The sequence below is a fragment of the Colius striatus genome, chromosome 13 (assembly GCF_028858725.1).
Source record: "Colius striatus isolate bColStr4 chromosome 13, bColStr4.1.hap1, whole genome shotgun sequence".
Classification (NCBI taxonomy): domain Eukaryota; kingdom Metazoa; phylum Chordata; class Aves; order Coliiformes; family Coliidae; genus Colius; species Colius striatus.
The window spans coordinates 23,083,302-23,105,024 of NC_084771.1; the positions used below are offsets into that span (position 1 = coordinate 23,083,302).

Genomic DNA, 21,723 nt, shown 5'->3' on the forward strand with positions numbered 1-21,723 from the left:
TCTGAGGTGAAAATGAGTTTTTGTGGGGTTTTAAGGGGAAAAGTAAGGTTCTGGTGGAGTGTTGAGGGCAAAAGTGGGGTTTTGGTGAGATTCTGAGAGGAAAGAATTGGGTTTTGATGGTGTTGTGGGGAGAAAGTGGGATTGTGGTGGAGTCTTGAGAGGAAAACTGGGTTTTGGCAGAGTTTTGAGGGCAAAAGTGGGGGATTTGTGGACTTCTGAGGAACAAGTGGGAATTAGGAGGAGCTTTGAGGGGGAAAGTGAAGTTTTGGTGGAGTGTTGAGGGAAAAAGTGGGGTTTTGGTGGAGCTTGGAGTGAAAATTGGAGGTTCAATGGGTTTTTGAGGGCGAAAGTGGATTTTTGATGGGATTCTGAGGGGGAAAATGGATTTTTTTGTGGAATTTTAAGTGGAAAAGTGGAGGTTTGAGAAGAAAAGTGGGGATTTGGTGGACTTAAGAGGAACAAGTGGGATTTTGGAGGAGCTTTGAGGGGAAAAGTGGAGTTTTGGTGGGGCTTTTAGATTAAAAGTGTGGGTTTGGTGTATTTTTAAGGGCAAATGTGGGATTTTGTGGACTTTGGAGTGGTAAGGTGTGGGTTTGGTGGATATTTGGGGCAAAAGCAGGGTGTCTTGTGGTTCTGAGGGAAAAAGAGAGGGTTTGGTGGTCCACTGAAAGGAAAATGAGTTTTTGTGGAGTTTTAAGGGGAAAAGTGGGGTTTTGGTGGGGTTTTAAGATGAAAAATGCAGTTTTGGTGGAGTTTTCAGATGAAAAGTGGAGTTTTGGCTGCCCTCACGCCCCCTCAATCCCCGGGGTCCCCTTCAGCTGCCTTCACGGCCCCCAATCCCTGAGGCCCCCCTCAGCTCCCCTCATACTCCCCCAATCCCCGGGGACCCCTCAGCTGCCGTCAACCCCCCCCGTTCCTCGGGGACCCCTCAGCTGCCCTCACCCCCCCCCCAGTCCCCGGGGACCCCTCAGCTGCCCTCACACCCCCCCCAATCCCCGGAGACCCCTCAGCTGCCCTCACGCCCCCCAATCCCCGGGGACCCCTCAGCTCACCTCCCGCCCGCCGCCCCGCTCCCGCCGGGCCCCTCACGGCCGCGCTTCCAGGCATTGGCACTGCACCCCGGCACCGCCCCTCCGCCAATCAGAGCGAGAGTTTCACCACGGAAGGCGGGCCCGGCGTCGTTACTAGGTGCCGCCTGCCATCCTCGCCCGCCCATTGGCTGCCGCCGTGTCTGTCATCGCTTCCTCCCTTCTTATTGGCTGAAGGGCGGCGGCAGCGGGAAGTTCGATCTGAGCCCCAGACGCTGCGGTCCCTGCGCGGCTCCGGGAGGTCTCGGATCGCCCCGGGCCGGGGAACGGCCCCGCTCCGCACGCCATGGAGCGGCAGCGGGAGGTCAAGGCCCTGCTGAAGAGCTGGGAAGCGGCTTTTGTCCGGGAGCAGCGGAGGAAGCCCGGCCAGGTGCCCGCTGCGGGGGGCGGGGATGGGGAGGGGCGGCGGGGCAAAGTGGGTTTTTAATGGGGTTCTGAGGGGAAAGGTGGAGTTTTGAGAGGAAAAGTGAGGGGGTTTTGTGAATTTCTGAGGAACAAGTGGAATTTGGAGGAGAAAAGTGGGGTTTTGGTGGAGTGTTGAGGGGAAAAGTAGGGGTTTGGTGGACTTGTGAGATACAAGTGGGATTTGAGTGGAGCTCTGAGGGGAAAAGTGGGGGTTTTGTGGAGTGTTGAGAAGAAAAGGTGTTTTAGTGGAGTTGTGAGTGAAAAAGTGGCGATTTGGAGGATTTTTGAGGGTAAAGGTAAGTTTTTGGTGCGGTTCTGAGGGGAAAAATGGGTTTGGGCAGAGTTTTGAGGGCAACAGTGGGTTTTACTGGAGTTTTGAGGGGAAAAGTGGGGGTTTGGTGGAGTTTTGAGGGGAAAAGTGGTTTTTTTGTGGGGTTCTGAGGGGAATAAAGGTTTTTGTAGAGCTTTAAGGAGAAAAGAGTGGGGTTGGTTGTCTGCTGAGGGGGAACAGTGGAGATTTGTGCGGTTCTGAGGGGAAAAGTGCGGGCTTGGTGGAGTCTGGAGTGGAAAAGTGGAGGTTCGGTGGGGTTTTGAGGGCGAAAGTGGGTTTTTGATGGGGTTCTGAGGGGAAAAGTGGAGTTTTGGTGGAGTTTTCAGATGAAAAGTGGCTTTTTTTGTGGAGTGTTGAGAAGAACAGTGGGTTTTACTGGAGTTTGGAGTGAAAAAGTGGGGGTTTTGTGGAGTGTTAAGGGAAAAAGGGGTTTTAGTGGAGTTTGGAGTGAAAAAGTGGCGATTTGGTGGATTTTTGAGGGTAAAAGTAGGTTTTTGGTGTGGTTCTGAGGGGAAAAATGGGTTTTGGTGGAGTTTTAAGGAGAAAAGAGTGGGGTTGGTTGTCTGGTGAGGGGGAACAGTGGAGATTGGTGGGGTTCTGAGGGGAAAAGTGGAGTTTTGATGGAGTTTTGAGAGGAAAAGAGGGGAGTTTGTGAATTTCTGAGGAACAAGTGGGAATTTGGAGGAGCTTGGAGGGGAAAAGTGGGGTTTTGGTGGAGTGTTGAGGGGAAAAGTAGGGGTTTGGTGGACTTGTGAGATACAAGTGGGATTTGAGTGGAGCTCTGAGGGGAAAAGTGGGGGTTTTGTGGAGTGTTGAGAAGAAAAGGTGTTTTAGTGGAGTTCTGAGTGAAAAAGTGGCGATTTGGAGGATTTTTGAGGGTAAAGGTAAGTTTTTGGTGCGGTTCTGAGGGGAAAAATGGGTTTGGGCAGAGTTTTGAGGGCAACAGTGGGTTTTACTGGAGTTTTGAGGGGAAAAGTGGGGGTTTGGTGGAGTTTTGAGGGGAAAAGTGGTTTTTTTTGTGGGGTTCTGAGGGGAATAAAGGTTTTTGTAGAGCTTTAAGGAGAAAAGAGTGGGGTTGGTTGTCTGCTGAGGGGGAACAGTGGAGATTTGTGGGGTTCTGAGGGGAAAAGTGCGGGCTTGGTGGAGTCTGGAGTGGAAAAGTGGAGGTTCGGTGGGGTTTTGAGGGTGAAATTGGGTTTTTGATGGGGTTCTGAGGGAAAAAGTGGAGTTTTGGTGGAGTTTTCAGATGAAAAGTGGGTTTTTTTGTGGAGTGTTGAGAAGAAAAGGGGTTTTAGTGGAGTTCTGAGTGAAAAAGTGGCGATTTGGTGGATTTTTGAGGGTAAAAGTAAGTTTTTGATGTGGTTCTGAGGGGAAAAATGGGTTTTGGCAGAGTTTTGAGGGCAACAGTGGATTTTACTGGAGTTTTGAGGGGAAAAGTGGGTGTTTCGTGGAGGTTTGAGGGGAAAAGTGGTTTTTTGTGGGGTTCTGAGGGGAATAAAGGTTTTTGTAGAGTTTTAAGGAGAAAAGAGTGGGGTTGGTGGTCTGCTGAGGGGGAAAAGTGGAGATTTGTGGGGTTCTGAGGGGAAAAGTGGGGGCTTGGTGGAGTCTGGAGTGGAAAAGTGGAGGTTCGGTGGGGTTTTGAGGGCGAAATTGGGTTTTTGATGGGGTTCTGAGGGGAAAAGTGTAGTTTTGGTGGAGTTTTCAGATGAAAAGTGGGGTTTTTTGTGGAGTGTTGAGAAGAACAGTGGGTTTTACTGGAGTTTGGAGTTAAAAAGTGGGGGTTTTGTGGAGTGTTGAGAAGAAAAGGGGTTTTAGTGGAGTTTGAAGTGAAAAAGTGGGGATTTGATGAATTTTTGAGAGTAAACGTAGGTTTTTGGTGTGGGTCTGAGGTGAAAATGAGTTTTTGTGGGGTTTTAAGGGGAAAAGTAAGGTTCTGGTGGAGTGTTGAGGGCAAAAGTGGGGTTTTGGTGAGATTCTGAGAGGAAAGAATTGGGTTTTGATGGTGTTGTGGGGAGAAAGTGGGATTGTGGTGGAGTCTTGAGAGGAAAACTGGGTTTTGGCAGAGTTTTGAGGGCAAAAGTGGGGGATTTGTGGACTTCTGAGGAACAAGTGGGAATTAGGAGGAGCTTTGAGGGGGAAAGTGAAGTTTTGGTGGAGTGTTGAGGGAAAAAGTGGGGTTTTGGTGGAGCTTGGAGTGAAAATTGGAGGTTCAATGGGTTTTTGAGGGCGAAAGTGGATTTTTGATGGGATTCTGAGGGGGAAAATGGATTTTTTTGTGGAATTTTAAGTGGAAAAGTGGAGGTTTGAGAAGAAAAGTGGGGATTTGGTGGACTTAAGAGGAACAAGTGGGATTTTGGAGGAGCTTTGAGGGGAAAAGTGGAGTTTTGGTGGGGCTTTTAGATTAAAAGTGTGGGTTTGGTGTATTTTTAAGGGCAAATGTGGGATTTTGTGGACTTTGGAGTGGTAAGGTGTGGGTTTGGTGGATATTTGGGGCAAAAGCAGGGTGTCTTGTGGTTCTGAGGGAAAAAGAGAGGGTTTGGTGGTCCACTGAAAGGAAAATGAGTTTTTGTGGAGTTTTAAGGGGAAAAGTGGGGTTTTGGTGGGGTTTTAAGATGAAAAATGCAGTTTTGGTGGAGTTTTCAGATGAAAAGTGGAGTTTTGGCTGCCCTCACGCCCCCTCAATCCCCGGGGTCCCCTTCAGCTGCCTTCACGGCCCCCAATCCCTGAGGCCCCCCTCAGCTCCCCTCATACTCCCCCAATCCCCGGGGACCCCTCAGCTGCCGTCAACCCCCCCCGTTCCTCGGGGACCCCTCAGCTGCCCTCACCCCCCCCCCAGTCCCCGGGGACCCCTCAGCTGCCCTCACACCCCCCCCAATCCCCGGAGACCCCTCAGCTGCCCTCACGCCCCCCAATCCCCGGGGACCCCTCAGCTCACCTCCCGCCCGCCGCCCCGCTCCCGCCGGGCCCCTCACGGCCGCGCTTCCAGGCATTGGCACTGCACCCCGGCACCGCCCCTCCGCCAATCAGAGCGAGAGTTTCACCACGGAAGGCGGGCCCGGCGTCGTTACTAGGTGCCGCCTGCCATCCTCGCCCGCCCATTGGCTGCCGCCGTGTCTGTCATCGCTTCCTCCCTTCTTATTGGCTGAAGGGCGGCGGCAGCGGGAAGTTCGATCTGAGCCCCAGACGCTGCGGTCCCTGCGCGGCTCCGGGAGGTCTCGGATCGCCCCGGGCCGGGGAACGGCCCCGCTCCGCACGCCATGGAGCGGCAGCGGGAGGTCAAGGCCCTGCTGAAGAGCTGGGAAGCGGCTTTTGTCCGGGAGCAGCGGAGGAAGCCCGGCCAGGTGCCCGCTGCGGGGGGCGGGGATGGGGAGGGGCGGCGGGGCAAAGCGGGGTTTTAATGGGGTTCTGAGGGGAAAGGTGGAGTTTTGAGAGGAAAAGTGAGGGGTTTTGTGAATTTCTGAGGAACAAGTGGGAATTGGGAGGAGCTTGGAGGGGAAAAGTGGGGTTTTGTGGAGTGTTGAAAAGAAAAGGGGTTTTAGTGGAGTTCTGAGTGAACAAGTGGCGATTTGGAGGATTTTTGAGTCTAAAGGTAAGTTTTTGGTGCGGTTCTGAGGGGAAAAATGGGTTTGGGCAGAGTTTTGAGGGCAACAGTGGGTTTTACTGGAGTTTTGAGGGGAAAAGTGGGGGTTTGGTGGATGTTTGAGGGGAAAAGTGTTTTACTGTGGGGTTCTGAGGGGAATAAAGGTTTTTGTAGAGCTTTAAGGAGAAAAGAGTGGGGTTGGTGGTCTGCTGAGGGGGAACAGTGGAGATTTGTGGGGTTCTGAGGGGAAAAGTGCGGGCTTGGTGGAGTCTGGAGTGGAAAGGTGGAGGTTCGGTGGGGTTTTGAGGGCGAAAGTGGGTTTTTGATGGGGTTCTGAGGGGAAAAGTGGAGTTTTGGTGGAGTGTTGAGGGGAAAAGTGGGGGTTTGGTGCATTTCTGAGATACAAGTGCGATTTTAGTGGAGCTCTGAGGGGAAAAGTGGGGGTTTTGTGGAGTGTTGAGAAGAAAAGGGGTTTTAGTGGAGTTCTGAGTGAACAAGTGGCGATTTGGAGGATTTTTGAGGGTAAAGGTAAGTTTTTGGTGCGGTTCTGAGGGGAAAAATGGGTTTGGGCAGAGTTTTGAGGGCAACAGTGGGTTTTACTGGAGTTTTGAGGGGAAAAGTGGGGGTTTGGTGGAGTTTTGAGGGGAAAAGTGTTTTTTTGTGGGGTTCTGAGGGGAATAAAGGTTTTTGTAGAGCTTTAAGGAGAAAAGAGTGGGGTTGGTGGTCTGCTGAGGGGGAACAGTGGAGATTTGTGGGGTTCTGAGGGGAAAAGTGGGGGTTTGGGGTTTTGAGGGGAAAAGTTTTTTTTTTGTGGGGTTCTGAGGTGAATAAAGGTTTTTGTAGAGCTTTAAGGAGAAAAGAGTGGGGTTGGTTGTGTGCTGAGGGGGAACAGTGGAGATTGGTGGGGTTCTGAGGGGAAAAGTGCGGGCTTGGTGGAGTCTGGAGTGGAAAAGTGGAGGTTCGGTGGGGTTTTGAGGGTGAAAGTGGGTTTTTGATGGGGTTCTGAGGGGAAAAGTGGAGTTTTGGTGGAGTTTTCAGATGAAAAGTGGGTTTTTTTTGTGGAGTGTTGAGAAGAACAGTGGGTTTTACTGGAGTTTGGAGTGAAAAAGTGGGGGTTTTGTGGAGTGTTGAGAAGAAAAGGGGTTTTAGTGGAGTTTGGAGTGAAAAAGTGGGGATTTGATGAATTTTTGAGAGTAAAAGTAGGTTTTCGGTGTGGATCTGAGGTGAAAATGAGTTTTTGTGGGGTTTTAAGGGGAAAAGTAAGGTTCTGGTGGAGTGTTGAGGGCAAAAGTGGGGTTTTGGTGAGATTCTGAGAGGAAAGAATTGGGTTTTGATGGTGTTGTGGGGAGAAAGTGGGATTGTGGTGTAGTCTTGAGAGGAAAACTGGGTTTTGGCAGAGTTTTGAGGGCAAAAGTGGGGGATTTGTGGACTTCTGAGGAACAAGTGGGAATTAGGAGGAACTTTGAGGGGGAAAGTGAAGTTTTGGTGGAGTGTTGAGGGAAAAAGTGGGGTTTTGGTGGAGCTTGGAGTTAAAATTGGCTGTTCAATGGGTTTTTGAGGGCGAAAGTGGATTTTTGATGGGATTCTGAGGGGGAAAATGGATTTTTTGGTGGAGTTTTAAGTGGAAAAGTGGAGGTTTGAGAAGAAAAGTGGGGATTTGGTGGACTTAAGAGGAACAAGTGGGATTTTGGAGGAGCTTTGAGGGGAAAAGTGGAGTTTTGGTGGGGTTTTTAGATTAAAAGTGTGGGTTTGGTGTATTTTTAAGGGCAAATGTGGGATTTTGTGGACTTTGGAGTGGTAAGGTGTGGGTTTGGTGGATATTTGGGGCAAAAGCGGGGTGTCTTGTGGTTCTGAGGGAAAAAGAGAGGGTTTGGTGGTCCACTGAAAGGAAAATGAGTTTTTGTGGAGTTTTAAGGGGAAAAGTGGGGTTTTGGCTGCCCTCACGCCCCCCAATCTCCGGAGTCCCCTTCAGCTGCCCACACCCCCCCCAATCTCCGGGATCCCCCTCAGCTGCCCTCACGCCCCCCAATCTCCGGGATCCCCCTCAGCTGCCCTCACGCCCCCCAATCTCCGGGATCCCCCTCAGCTGCCCTCACGCCCCCAATCCCTGAGGCCCCCCTCAGCTGCCCTCACGCCCCCCAATCCCCGGGGTCCCCCTCAGCTGCCCTCACGCCCCCCAATCCCGGGGGACCCCTCAGCTCCCCTCACGCCCCCAATCCCGGGGGACCCCTCAGCTGCCCTCACGCCCCCCAATCCTCGGGATCCCCCTCAGCTGCCCTCACGCCCCCCAGTCCCCGGGGACCCCTCAGCTGCCCTCACGCCCCCCAGTCCCCGGGGACCCCTCAGCTACCCTCACACTCCCCCAGTCCCCGGGGACCCCTCAGCTGCCCTCACGCCCCCAGTCCCCGGGGACCCCTCAGCTCACCTCCCGCCCGCCGCCCCGCTCCCGCCGGGCCCCTCACGGCCGCGCTTCCAGGCATTGGCACTGCACCCCGGCACCGCCCCTCCGCCAATCAGAGCGAGAGTTTCACCACGGAAGGCGGGCCCGGCGTCGTTACTAGGTGCCGCCTGCCATCCTCGCCCGCCCATTGGCTGCCGCCGTGTCTGTCATCGCTTCCTCCCTTCTTATTGGCTGAAGGGCGGCGGCAGCGGGAAGTTCGATCTGAGCCCCAGACGCTGCGGTCCCTGCGCGGCTCCGGGAGGTGGAGTTTTCAGATGAAAAGTGGAGTTTTGGTGGAGTGTTGAGGGGAAAAGTGTGGCTTTAGTGGACCTTGGAGTGAAAAAGTGGAGATTTGGTGGGTTTTTGAGGGCAAAAGTGCGTTTTTTGTGGGATTCTGAGGAGAAAAAGGTTTTTTTTGTAGAGTTTTAAGGAGAAAAGAGGGGCGTTGGAGTTCTGCTGAGTTGGAAAAGATGGAGATTGGTGGGGTTCTGAGGCACCAGTGGGATTTTGGGGGAGCTTTGAGGGGAAAAGTGGAGTTTTGTTGGTGTTTTCAGATGACAAGTGTGGTTTTAGTGGATTTTGGAGTGAAAAAGTGGGGGGTTGGTGGATATTTGAGGGCAAAGGTGGGTTTTTGATGGGGTTCTGAGGGGAAGATGGGTTTTTGTGGAGTGTTGAGGGGAAAAGTGGTGCTTTGGTGGGGTTCTGACGAAAAAGTTGGGCTTTGGTGTAGTTTTGAGGGGAAAAGTGAGCTTTTTGTGAGTTTTGAAGGGAAATGTTGGGGTTTGGTGGAGTTTTAAGGGGGAAAAAGTGGGATTTTGGTGGAGTTCTGAGGGGAAAATTGGGGAGGTGATTTGAGGGAAAAAAAGTAGTGTTTTTGTGGTGGTGTTTGGACAAAAAGATAGAATATTGGGGTTTTGGTGGTGAAATCTCTACCAGGAGGCTGCAGTGAGCTGGAGGTCGGTCTCTGCTCCCAGCTAGTGAGTGACGGGCCAAGAGGAAAGGGGCTCAGGGTGCCCCAGGGGAGGCTGAGGCTGGAGCTGAGGCAGAACTGTTTCCCTGAGAGGGGTGTCAGCCCCTGTGCCAGGCTGCCCGGGAGCTGGGGGAGTGCCCAGCCCTGGAGGGACCCCAAAGCCCTGGAGCTGAGGTGCTGAGGGCTGTGGGTCAGTGGTGGCCGTGGCAGGGTGAGGGCTCAGGGCTGGGCTCCAGCAGCTCAAAGGGCTTTTCTAACTCAAATGATTCTGTGGTTTGCTCCCTGCAGCTGTGGCATCATCACAGATGCCAGTCCTGGGTCGCTCAGCACCATCTGCTGCCACGGCCTCCGCGGCTGCTACGTCACCGTCACCATCCTGGGCCGGGAGGAGCAGTTCACTCTCTGTGAGGTCGAGGTCTACACTGTCCACCCCGAGCCATGAGGGGCTTTTAAGGGGGACAAGGTGAGGAGTTTCCCCCCTGGCACCAGGACCCTCTGACATCAGATGCCCCTGGAGGCTCCCTGTCGTCAGAACCACCCTAATAAACATCCCCACGGGGCCTCTTTGTGCATCACCATCCCCATCCCATAGGCTCCAGAGGACCATGGTATCACCATCCGCACCCCGTGGGCTCCACAGGACCATGGCATCACCATCCCCACCCCACAGGCTCCAGAGGACCATGGCATCACCATCCCCACCCCGTGGGCTCCACAGGACCATGGCATCACCATCCCCACCCCGTGGGCTCCACAGAACCATGGCATCACCATCCCCACCCCGTGGGCTCCACAGAACCATGGCATCACCATCCCCACCCCGTGGGCTCCACAGGACCATGGCATCACCATCCCCATCCCATAGGCTCCAGAGGACCATGGCATCACCATCCCAACCCCACGGGACCTCCAGCCTCTTTCCATCACCACCCTTGAGGCCCATGGGGTTCCACCATCCTCATCCCCACTCTGTGGCTCCCCAGGACCTGTGGTGGCCACCTTGGGGTGGGGGTGGCCGTGGGAGGTCACTCACTCGCCCGTGAAGCCTTTGGAGATGGAGTGGAAGGAGGTGAGTTCCACCGAGTCCAGGTAAGGCGGCCCCATCTCTGTCAGCACCTTCCTGAAGGAGTGGAAGGCCGAACCCTCAGCATACACGTTGTCCTGGTACACCTGGAGGAGGGGGGAAACTGGTGGGGTTACCTAGATGTTGGGGTCCACCTCACATACCCCCCGAGTCTGAGGGTCCCACTCACCTCGTCAGCCATGAGGAAGAGCCTCTCCTCGAAGGCGAATTTGATGACGGCCTCAATGCACTGACGGCTCTGGACCTGCCCTGGGAGGGGGGAGAAGGGGGGAGGTTGGCATAGCGGAGTGGGGGGGTCCAGTCCCACTCCCACCATGGGTTTGGGGGGCCCAGTCCTGCTCCTGATGGGTTTTGGGGGGCTCAATCCCTTTTCCTGATAGGTTTGGGGGCCCAGTCTTGCTCCCTATGGGTTTGGGGTATGGGCTCAGCCCCACTCCTGATGGGTTTTAGGGGACTCAGTCTAGTTTCCCATGGGTATGGGGGGGCTTAGACCCCCTCTCCTGATAGGTTTGGGGGACCCAAACTGCCTCCCTATAGATTTGGGAGGAGAGTCATCCACACTCCTGATGGGTTTGGGGGGGCTTAGCCCCTGCTCCTGATGGGTTTTGGGGCCTTCACCCCACTCCTGATGGATTTGAGGGGACTCAGTCCCACTTCCTATGGCTTTTGGAGGGTCTCAACCCAGTTCTTGGGTATGTTTTGGAGGTCTTAGTAGGACCAGTAAAGCACTGGGGGTCTCAGAATGGGACTGGGAGGGCACTGGGAGCTCACAGCCCTGGTACCAGAAGTCCCATCCCAACCTCAGGGTCCCATCCCAGCCCCAGGGTCCTATCCCCAGGGTCCCATCCCAGTCCCAGGATCCCATCCCATCCCTGATATCCCACCCCTGGGGTCCAATCCCACCCCTGGGGTCCCATCCCAGTCCCATCCCATCCCATCCCTGGGGTCCCATCCTAACCTCAGGGTCCCATCCCACCCCTGAGATCCCATCCCTGGAGTCCCATCCCATCCCTGGGGTCCCATCCCATCCCACCCCTGAAGTCCCATCCCTGGGGTCCCATCCCAACCTCAGGGTCCCATCCCACTCCTGGAGTTCCACCCCTGGGGACTCATCCCACCCCTGGGGTCCCATCCCAGTCTCATCCCACCCCTGGAGTCCCATCCCAGTCCCGTCCCACCCCTGGGGTCCCATCCCAGTCCCGTCCCACCCCTGGGGTCCCATCCCAGTCCCATCCCACCCCTGGGGTCCCATCCCACCCCTGGGGTCCCATCCCATCCCACCCCACCCCTGGGGTCCCATCCCACCCCTGGAGACTCATCCCATCCCTGTGGTCCCATCCCATCCCACCCCTGGGGTCCCAACCAGTCCCATCCCATCCCACCCCTGGGGTCCCATCCCATCCCACCCCTGGGGTCCCATCCCATCCCACCCCTGGGGTCCCATCCCATCCCACCCCTGGTTTCCCATCCAGTCCCATCCCACCCCTGCGGTCCCATCCCATCCCACCCCTAGGGTCCCATCCCATCCCATCCCACCCCTGGGGTCCGATCCCAACCCTGGGGTCCCAGCCAGTCCCATCCCATCCCACCCCTGGGGTCCCATCCCATCCCACCCCTGGGGTCCCATCCCACCCCTGGGGTCCCATCCCATCCCACCCCTGGGGTCCCATCCCATCCCACCCCTGGGGTCCCATCCCAGCCCTGGGGACTCATCCCATCCCACCCCTGGTGTCCCATCACATCCCATCCCACCCCTAGGGTCCCATCCCCTCCCAACCCTTGGGTCCCATCCAGTCCCATCCCATCCCACCCCTGGGGTCCCATCCCATCCCAACCCTGGAGACCCATCCCATCCCTGAAGTCCTATCCCTGGGGTCCCATCCCAACCTAGGGTCAGGTCCCACCCCTGGGGTCCCATCCCATCCCTGGGTTCCCATCCCATCCCACCACTGGGGTCCCAACCAGTCCCAACCCATCCCAAACCTGGGGCCCCATCCCATCCCACCCCTGGGGCCCCATCCCACCCCTGAGGCCCCATCCCATCCCTAGGGTCCCATCCCATCCCATCCCTAGGGTCCCATCCCATCCCACCCCTGGGGTCCCATCCCACCCCTGGGGTCCCATCCCACCCCTGGGGACTCATCCCATCCCTGTGGTCCCATCCCATCCCACCACTGGGGTCGCATGCCATCCCATCCCACCCCTGGGATCCCATCCAGTCCCATCCCAATCCTGGGGTCCCATCCCACCCCTGAACTCCAATCCTTGGGGTCCCATCCAAATCTCAGGGTCCAATCCCACCCCTGGGGTCCCAGCCCTGTGGTCACATCCCACCCCTGGGGTCCCATCCCAGTCCTATCCCATCCCACCCCTGAGGTCCCACCCCTGGGGTCCCATCCCAGCCCTGGGGTCCCATCCAGTCCCATCCCATTCCATCCCATCCCACCCCTGGGGTCCCGTCCCATCCCACCCCTGGGGTCCCGTCCCATCCCACCACTGGGGTCCCATCCCATCCCACCCTTGGGGACTCATCCCACCCCTGGGGTCCCATCCCATCCAATCCCACCCCTGGGTTCCCATCCCATCCCAACCCTGGGGTCCAATCCAGTACCATCCCATCCCATTCCATCCGACCCCTGGAGTCCCATCCCACCCCTACGGACCAATCCCATCCCTGGGTTCCCATCCCACCCCTCGGGCCCCATCCCACCCCTGAGGCCCCATCCCATCCCTAGGGTCCCATCCCATCCCACCCCTGGGGTCCCATCCCACCCCTGGGGTCCCATCCCACCCCTGGGGACTCATCCCACCCCTGGGGTCCCATCCCATCCTGTCCCATCCCACCCCACCCCTGGGGTCCCATCCCACCCCTGGAGACTCATCCCATCCCTGGGGTCCCATCCCATCCCACCCCTGGGGTCCCAACCAGTCCAATCCCATCCCACCCCTGGCGCCCCATCCCACCCCTGGGATCCCATCCAGTCCCATTCCAATCCTGGGGTCCCATCCCACCCCTGAACTTCAATCCTTGGGGTCCCATCCAAACCTCAGGGTCCCATCCCACCCCTGGGATCCCACCCCTGGGGTCGCATTCCATCCCTGGTTTGGACGCCAGGGGTCGGATCGGACCCTAGGGTTGACATGGCACTGGATGGGACCCCAGGGGTGGGATGGGATGGGACCCCAGGGGTGGGATGAGTTTCCAGGGGTGGGATGGGATAGGACCCCAGGGGTGGGATGGGACCCCAGGGGTGGCATGGGATGGGTCCCTAGGGGTGGGATGGGATGGATCCCATCTCATCCCACCCCTTGAGTCCCATCCCACCCTTGGGGTCCCATCCCACCCCTGGGGACTCATCCCACCCCTGGGGTCCCATCCCATCCTCTCCCATCCCACCCCACCCCTGGGGTCCCATCCCACCCCTGGAGACTCATCCCCCCCCGGGGTCCCAACCAGTCCCATCCCATCCCAAACCTGGGGTCCCATCCCACCCCTGGCGCCCCATCCCACCCCTGGGGCCCCATCCCATCCAATCCCACCCCTGGGGACTCATCCCAACCCTGGGGTCCCATCCAGTCCCATGCCATCCCACCCCTGGGGACCCATCACATCCCATCCCACCCCTGGGGTCCCATCCCATCCCACCCCTGGGGACTCATCCCAGCCCTGGGGTCCCATCACATCCCATCCCACCCCTGGGGTCCCATCCCACCCCTGGTTTCCCATCCAGTCCCATGCCATCCCACCCCTGGGGTCCCATCCCATCCCACCCCTAGGGTCCCAACCGATCCCACCCCTGGGGTCCGATCCCAACCCTGGGGTCCCAGCCAGTCCCATCCCATCCCACCCCTGGGGTCCCATTCCATCCCACCCCTGAAGACTCATCCCACCCCTGGGGTCCCATCCCACCCCTGGGGTCCCATCCCACCCCTGGGGTCCGATCCCAACCCTGGGGTCCGATCCCAACAGTGGGGTCCCAGCCAGTCCCATCCCATCCCACCTCTGGGGTCACATCCCATCCCACCCCTAGGGTCCCATCCCACCCCTGGGGTCCGATCCCAACCCTGGGGTCCCAGCCAGTCCCATCCCATCCCCCCCCTGGGGTCCCATCCCATCCCACCACTGGGGTCCGATCCCATCCCCTCCCATCCCACCCCTGGGGACTCATCCCACCCCTGGGGTCCCATCCCAACCCTGGGGTCACATCCAGTCCCATCCAATCCCATCCCATCCCAGCCCTGGGGTCCCATCCCACCCCTGGGGACTCATCCCATCCCACCCCTGGTGTCCCATCACATCCCATCCCACCCCTAGGGTCCTATCCCCTCCCAACCCTTGGGTCCCATCCAGTCCCATCCCATCCCACCCCTGGGGTCCCATCCCACCCCTGGGGTCCCATCCCATCCCACCCCTGGGGTCCCATCCCACCCCTGGGGACTCATCCCATCCCACCCCTGGTGTCCCATCACATCCCATCCCACCCCTGGGGTCCCATCCCATCCCACCCCTGGAGACTCATCCCATCCCTGGGGTCCCATCCCATCCCATCCCATACCTGGGGTCCCATCCCATCCCACCCCTGGGGTCCCACCCCTGGGGTCCCACCCCTGGGGTCCCATCCTACCCCTTGGGACTCATCCCTTCCCACCCCTGGTGTCCCATCACATCCCATCCCACTCCTAGGGTCCCATCCCCTCCCAACCCGTGGGTCCCAGCCAGTCCCATCCCATCCCACCCCTGGGGTCCCATCCCATCCCACCCCTGGGGTCCCATCCCATCCCACCCCTGGGATCCCATCCCATCCCAACCCTGGAGACCCATCCCATCCCTGAAGTCCTATCCCTGGGGTCCCATCCCAACCTAGGGTCCTGTCCCACCCCTGGGGTCTCATCCCACCCCTGGGGTCCCATCCCAGTCTCATCCCACCCCTGGATTCCCATCCCAGTCCTATCCCATCCCACTCCTCAGGTCCCACCCCTGGGGTCCCGTCCCACCCCTGGGGTCCCATCCCACCACTGGAGACGCATCCCACATCTGGGGTCCCATCCCAAGCCTGGGGTCCCATCCATTCCCATCCAATCCCATCCCATCCCACCCCTGGGGTCCCATCCCATCCCACCCCTGGGGACTCATCCCAACCCTGGGGTCCCATCACATCCCATCCCACCCCTGGGGACTCCTCTCAGCCCTGGGGTCCCATCACATCCCATCCCACCCCTAGGGTTCCATGCCATCCCACCCCTGGGGTCCCATCCAGTCCCATCCCATCCCCCCCCTGGGGTCCCATCCCACCCCTGGGGTCCCACCCAACCCTGGGGTCCCATCCCAGTCTCATCCCACCCCTGGAGTCCCATCCCAGTCCCGTCCCACCCCTGGGGTCCCATCCCAGTCTCATCCCACCCCTGGAGTCCCATCCCAGTCCTATCCCGTCCCACCCCTGGGGTCCCATCCCACCCCTGGGGTCCCATCCCACCCCAACCCTGGAGACCCATCCCATCCCTGAAGTCCCACCCCTGGGGTCCCGTCCCACCCCTGGGGTCCCATCCCATCCTGTCCCATCCCACCCCACCCCTGGGGTGCCATCCCACCCCTGGAGACTCATCCCATCACTGTGGTCCCATCCCATCCCACCCCTGGGGACTCATCCCACCCCTGGGGCCCCATCCCATCCCATCCCACCCCTGGGGACTCATCCCAACCCTGGTGTCCCATCCAGTCCCATCCCATCCCACCCCTGGGGTCCCATCCCATCCCACCCCTGGGGACTCATCCCAGCCCTGGGGTCCCATCCAGTCCCATCCCACCCCTGGGGTCCCATCCCACCCCTGGGGTCCCATCCTACCCCTGGGGACTCATCCCATCCCACCCCTGGTGTCCCATCACATCCCATCCCACCCCTGGGGTCCCATCCCCTTCCAACCCTTGGTTCCCATCCAGTCCCATCCCATCCCACCCCTGGGGTCCCATCCCATCCCACCCCTGGGGTCCCATCCCACCCCTGGGGTCCCATCCCATCCCACACCTGGGGTCCCATCCCATCCCAACCCTGGAGACCCATCCCATCCCTGAAGTCCTATCCCTGGGGTCCCATCCCAACCTAGGGTCCCGTCTCACCCCTGGGGTCGCATCCCACCCCTGGGGTCCCATCCCAGTCTCATCCCACCCCTGGATTCCCATCCCAGTCCTATCCTATCCCACTCCTGAGGTCCCACCCCTGGGGTCCCATCCCATCTCACCCCTGGGGTCCCATCCCAACCCTGGATCCCATCCACTCCCATCCAATCCCACCCCTGGGGTCCCATCCCACCCCTGGGGTCCCATCCCAACCCTGGGGTCCCAGCCAATCCCATCCCACCCCACCCCTGGGGTCTCATCCCACCCCACCCCTGGGGTCCCATCCGATCCCTGAGGTCCCATCCCACCCGTGGGATCCCATCCCATCCATCCCATCCCATCCCTAGGGTCCCCTCCCATCCCACCCCTGGGGTCCCATTCCATCCCCTCCCATCCCACCCCTGGGGTCCCATCCGAACCCTGGGGTCCCATCCAATCGCATCCCATCCCACCCCTGGGGTCCCATCCCATCCCACCCCTGGGGACTCATCCCATCCCTGGGGTCCCATCACATCCCATCCCACCCCTGGGGTCCCATCCCAACCCTGGAGACCCATCCCACCCCTGAAGTCCTATCCCTGGGGTCCCATCCCAACCTAGGGTCCCGTCTCACCCCTGTTGTCGCATCCCACCCCTGGGGTCCCATCCCAGTCTCATCCCACCCCTGGATTCCCATCCCAGTCCTATCCCATCCCACTCCTCAGGTCCCACCCCTGGGGTCCCATCCCACCCCTGGGGTCCCATCCCATCCCTCCCCTGGGGTCCCATCCCACCATTGGGGACGCATCCCACATCTGGGGTCCCATCCCAACCCTGGGGTCCCATCCAGTCCCATCCAATCCCATCCCATCCCAGCCCTGGGGTCCCATCCCATCCCAGCCCTGGGGTCCCACCCCAGCCCTGGGGTCCCATCCCATCCCAGCCCTGGGGTCCCATCCAGTCCCATCCAATCCCATCCCATCCCACCCCGGGTTCCCATCCCATCCCACCCCTGGGGACTCATCCCAACCCTGGGGTCCCATCACATCCCATCCCACCCCTGGGGACTCCTCCCAGCCCTGGGGTCCCATCACATCCCATCCCACCCCTAGGGTCCCATGCCATCCCACCCCTGGGGTCCCATCCAGTCCCATCCCATCCCACCCCTGGGGTCCCATCCCACCCCTGGGGACTCATCCCACCCCTGGGGTCCCATCCCATCCTGTCCCATCCCATCCCACCCCACCTCTGGGGTCCCATCCCACCCCTGGAGACTCGCCCCATCCCACCCCTGGGATCCCATCCCATCCCACCCCTGGGGACTCATCCGAACCCTGGGGTCCCATCCAGTCCCATGCCATCCCACCCCTGGGGACCCGTCCCATCCCATCCCACCCCTGGGGACTCATCCCATCACTGTGGTCCCATCCCATCCCACCCCTGGGGACTCATCCCACCCCTGGGGTCCCATCCCATCCTGTCCCATACCATCCCACCCCACCTCTGGGGTCCCATCCCACCCCTGGAGACTCATCCCATCCCTGGGGTCCCATCCCATCCCACCCCTGGCGCCCCATCCCACCCCTGGGATCCCATCCCATCCCACCCCTGGGGACTCATCCCAACCCTGGGGTCCCATCCAGTCCCATGCCATCCCACCCCTGGGGACCCATCACATCCCATCCCACCCCTGGGGTCCCATCCCATCCCACCCCTGGGGACTCATCCCAGCCCTGGGGTCCCATCACATCCCATCCCACCCCTGGGGTCCCATCCCATCCCACCCCTGGTTTCCCATCCAGTCCCATGCCATCCCACCCCTGGGGTCCCATCCCATCCCACCCCTGGGGTCCGATCCCAACCCTGGGGTCCCAGCCAGTCCCATGCCATCCCACCCCTGGGGTCCCATCCCATCCCACCACTGGGGTCCGATCCCATCCCCTCCCATCCCACCCCTGGGGACTCATCCCACCCCTGGGGTCCCATCTCAAACCTGGGGTCCCATCCAGTCCCATCCCATCCCACCCCTGGGGTCCCATCCCACCCCTGGGGACTCATCCCATCCCACCCCTGGTGTCCCATCACATCCCATCCCACCCCTAGGGTCCCATCCCCTCCCAACCCTTGGGTCCCATCCAGTCCCATCCCATCCCCCCCCTGGGGTCCCATCCCATCCCAACCCTGGAGACCCATCCCATCCCTGAAGTCCTATCCCTGGGGTCCCATCCCAACCTAGGGTCCCGTCCCACCCCTGGGGTCGCATCCCACCCCACCCCTGGGGTCCCATCCCATCCCTGGGTTCCCATCCCATCCCATCCCTGGGTTCCCATCCCATCCCACCCCTGGGGCCCCATCCCACCCCTGGGGCCCCATCCCACCCCTAGGGTCCCATCCCATCCCTGGGGACTCATCCCACCCCTGGGGTCCCATCCCATCCTGTCCCATCCCACCCCACCCCTGGGGTCCCATCCCACCCTTGGAGACTCATCCCATCACTGTGGTCCCATCCCATCCCACCCCTGGGGACTCATCCCAGCCCTGGGGTCCCATCACATCCCATCCCACCCCTGGGGTCCCATCCCATCCCACCCCTGGTTTCCCATCCAGTCCCATGCCATCCCACCCCTGGGGTCCCATCCCACCCCTAGGGTCCCATCCCATCCCACCCCGGGGGTCCGATCCCAACCCTGGGGTCCCAGCCAGTCCCATCCCATCCCACCCCTGGGGTCCCATCCCATCCCACCACTGGGGTCCGATCCCATCCCCTCCCATCCCACCCCTGGGGACTCATCCCACCCCTGGGGTCCCATCCCAAACCTGGGGTCCCATCCAGTCCCATCCCATCCCACCCCTGGGGTCCCATCCCACCCCTGGGGACTCATCCCATCCCACCCCTGGTGTCCCATCACATCCCATCCCACCCCTAGGGTCCCATCCCCTCCCAACCCTTGGGTCCCATCCAGTCCCATCCCACCCCTGGGGTCCCATCCCATCCCAACCCTGGAGACCCATCCCATCCCTGAAGTCGTATCCCTGGGGTCCCATCCCAACCTAGGGTCCCGTCCCACCCCTGGGGTCGCATCCCACCCCACCCCTGGGGTCCCATCCCACCCCTGGGGCCCCATCCCACCCCTGGGGCCCCATCCCACCCCTGGGGCCCCATCCCACCCCTGGGGCCCCATCCCACCCCTGGGGCCCCATCCCACCCCTGGGGCCCCATCCCATCCCTAGGGTCCCATCCCATCCCTGGGGACTCATCCCACCCCTGGGGTCCCATCCCATCCTGTCCCATCCCACCCCACCCCTGGGGTCCCATCCCACCCCTGGAGACTCATCCCATCACTGTGGTCCCATCCCATCCCACCCCTGGGGACTCATCCCACCCCTGGGGCCCCATCCCATCCCATCCCACCCCTGGGGACTCATCCCAACCCTGGTGTCCCATCCAGTCCCATCCCATCCCACCCCTGGGGTCCCATCCCATCCCACCCCTGGGGACTCATCCCAGCCCTGGGGTCCCATCCAGTCCCATCCAATCCCATCCCATCCCACCCCTGGGGTCCCATCCCACCCCTGGGGTCCCATCCTACCCCTGGGGACTCATCCCATCCCACCCCTGGTGTCCCATCACATCCCATCCCACCCCTGGGGTCCCATCCCCTCCCAAACCTTGGGTCCCATCCAGTCCCATCCCATCCCACCCCTGGGGTCCCATCCCATCCCACCCCTGGGGTCCCATCCCATCACAACCCTGGAGACCCATCCCATCCCTGAAGTCCTATCCCTGGGGTCCCATCCCAACCTAGGGTCCCGTCTCACCCCTGGGGTCGCATCCCACCCCTGGGGTCCCATCCCAGTCTCATCCCACCCCTGGATTCCCATCCCAGTCCTATCCTATCCCACTCCTGAGGTCCCACCCCTGGGGTCCCATCCCGTCTCACCCCTGGGGTCCCATCCCAACCCTGGATCCCATCCACTCCCATCCAATCCCACCCCTGGGGTCCCATCCCACCCCTGGGGTCCCATCCCACCCGTGGGATCCCATCCCATCCATCCCATCCCATCCCTAGGGTCCCCTCCCATCCCACCCCTGGGGTCCCATTCCATCCCCTCCCATCCCACCCCTGGGGTCCCATCCGAACCCTGGGGTCCCATCCAATCGCATCCCATCCCACCCCTGGGGTCCCATCCCATCCCACCCCTGGGGACTCATCCCATCCCTGGGGTCCCATCACATCCCATCCCACCCCTGGGGTCCCATCCCAACCCTGGAGACCCATCCCACCCCTGAAGTCCTATCCCTGGGGTCCCAACCCAACCTAGGGTCCCATCCCACCCCTGGGGACGCATCCCACCCCTGGGGTCCCATCCCAGTCTCATCCCACCCCTGGATTCCCATCCCAGTCCTATCCCATCCCACTCCTCAGGTCCCACTCCTGGGGTCCCATCCCACCCCTGGGGTCCCATCCCGTCTCACCCCTGGGGTCCCGTCCCACCCCTAAGGTCCCATCCCATCCCTCCCCTGGGGTCCCATCCCACCATTGGGGACGCATCCCACATCTGGGGTCCCATCCCAACCCTGGGGTCCCATCCAGTCCCATCCAATCCCATCCCATCCCAGCCCTGGGGTCCCATCCCATCCCAGCCCTGGGGTCCCATCCCACCCCAGCCCTGGGGTCCCACCCCAGCCCTGGGGTCCCATCCCAGCCCTGGGGTCCCATCCAGTCCCATCCAATCCCATCCCATCCCACCCCGGGTTCCCATCCCATCCCACCCCTGGGGACTCATCCCAACCCTGGGGTCCCATCACATCCCATCCCACCCCTGGGGACTCCTCCCAGCCCTGGGGTCCCATCACATCCCATCCCACCCCTAGGGTCCCATGCCATCCCACCCCTGGGGTCCCATCCAGTCCCATCCCATCCCACCCCTGGGGTCCCATCCCATCCCACCCCTGTGGTCCCATCCCAACCCTGGGGTCCCAGCCAGTCCCATCCCATCCCACCCCTGGAGTCCCATCCCATCCCACCCTTGAGGTCTCATCCCATCCCTGAGGTCCCATCCCACCCGTGGGATCCCATCCCATCCATCCTATCCCACCCTTAGGGTTCCCTCCCATCCCACCCCTGGGGTCCTATTCCATCCCCTCCCACCCCACCCCTGGGGACCCATCCCAACCCTGGGGTCCCAGCCAGTCCCATCCCATCCCATCCCACCCCTGGGGTCCCATGCCATCCCACCCCTGGGGTCCCATCCCATCCCTGGGGTCCCATCCCACCCCTGGGGTCCCATCCCATCCCTCCCCTGTGGTCCCATCGCAACCCTGGGGTCTCTTCCAGTCCCATCCAACCCCTGAGGTCCCATCCCATCCCACCCCTGGGAACTCATCCCACCCCTGGGGTCCCATCCCATCCCATCCCACCCCTGGGGACCTATCCCATCCCAACCCTGGTTTCCCATCCCGTCCCATCCCACCCCTGGGGTCCCAACCCGTCCCATCCAGTCCCATCCCAACCCTGGGGTCCCATCCCACCCCTGAAGTCCCATCCCTGGGGTCCCATCCCCACCTCAGGGTCCCATCCCACCCCTGGGGTTCCATCCCCAGGGTCCCATCCCATCGCAACCCTGGTGTCCCATCCAGTACCATCCCATGCTATCCCACCTCTGGGGTCCCATCCCATCCCACCCCTGGGGTCCCATCCCATCTCAACCCTGGGTTCCCATCCAGTCC

At 60.6% G+C, this 21,723-nt stretch overlaps 1 protein-coding gene across 1 annotated transcript in view; it reads right to left on the bottom strand.

Annotated features, from left to right (window-relative positions):
- Window positions 1-21,723, bottom strand: part of LOC133626564 (leucine-rich repeat-containing protein 14-like) — a 41,749-nt gene that overhangs the window by 5,990 nt on the left and 14,036 nt on the right. The window contains 3 exon segments of the mRNA XM_062006410.1: window positions 9,176-9,260; window positions 9,848-9,984; window positions 10,068-10,147. Of these exon segments, the coding sequence (XP_061862394.1) occupies window positions 9,176-9,260; window positions 9,848-9,984; window positions 10,068-10,147 (302 nt within the window).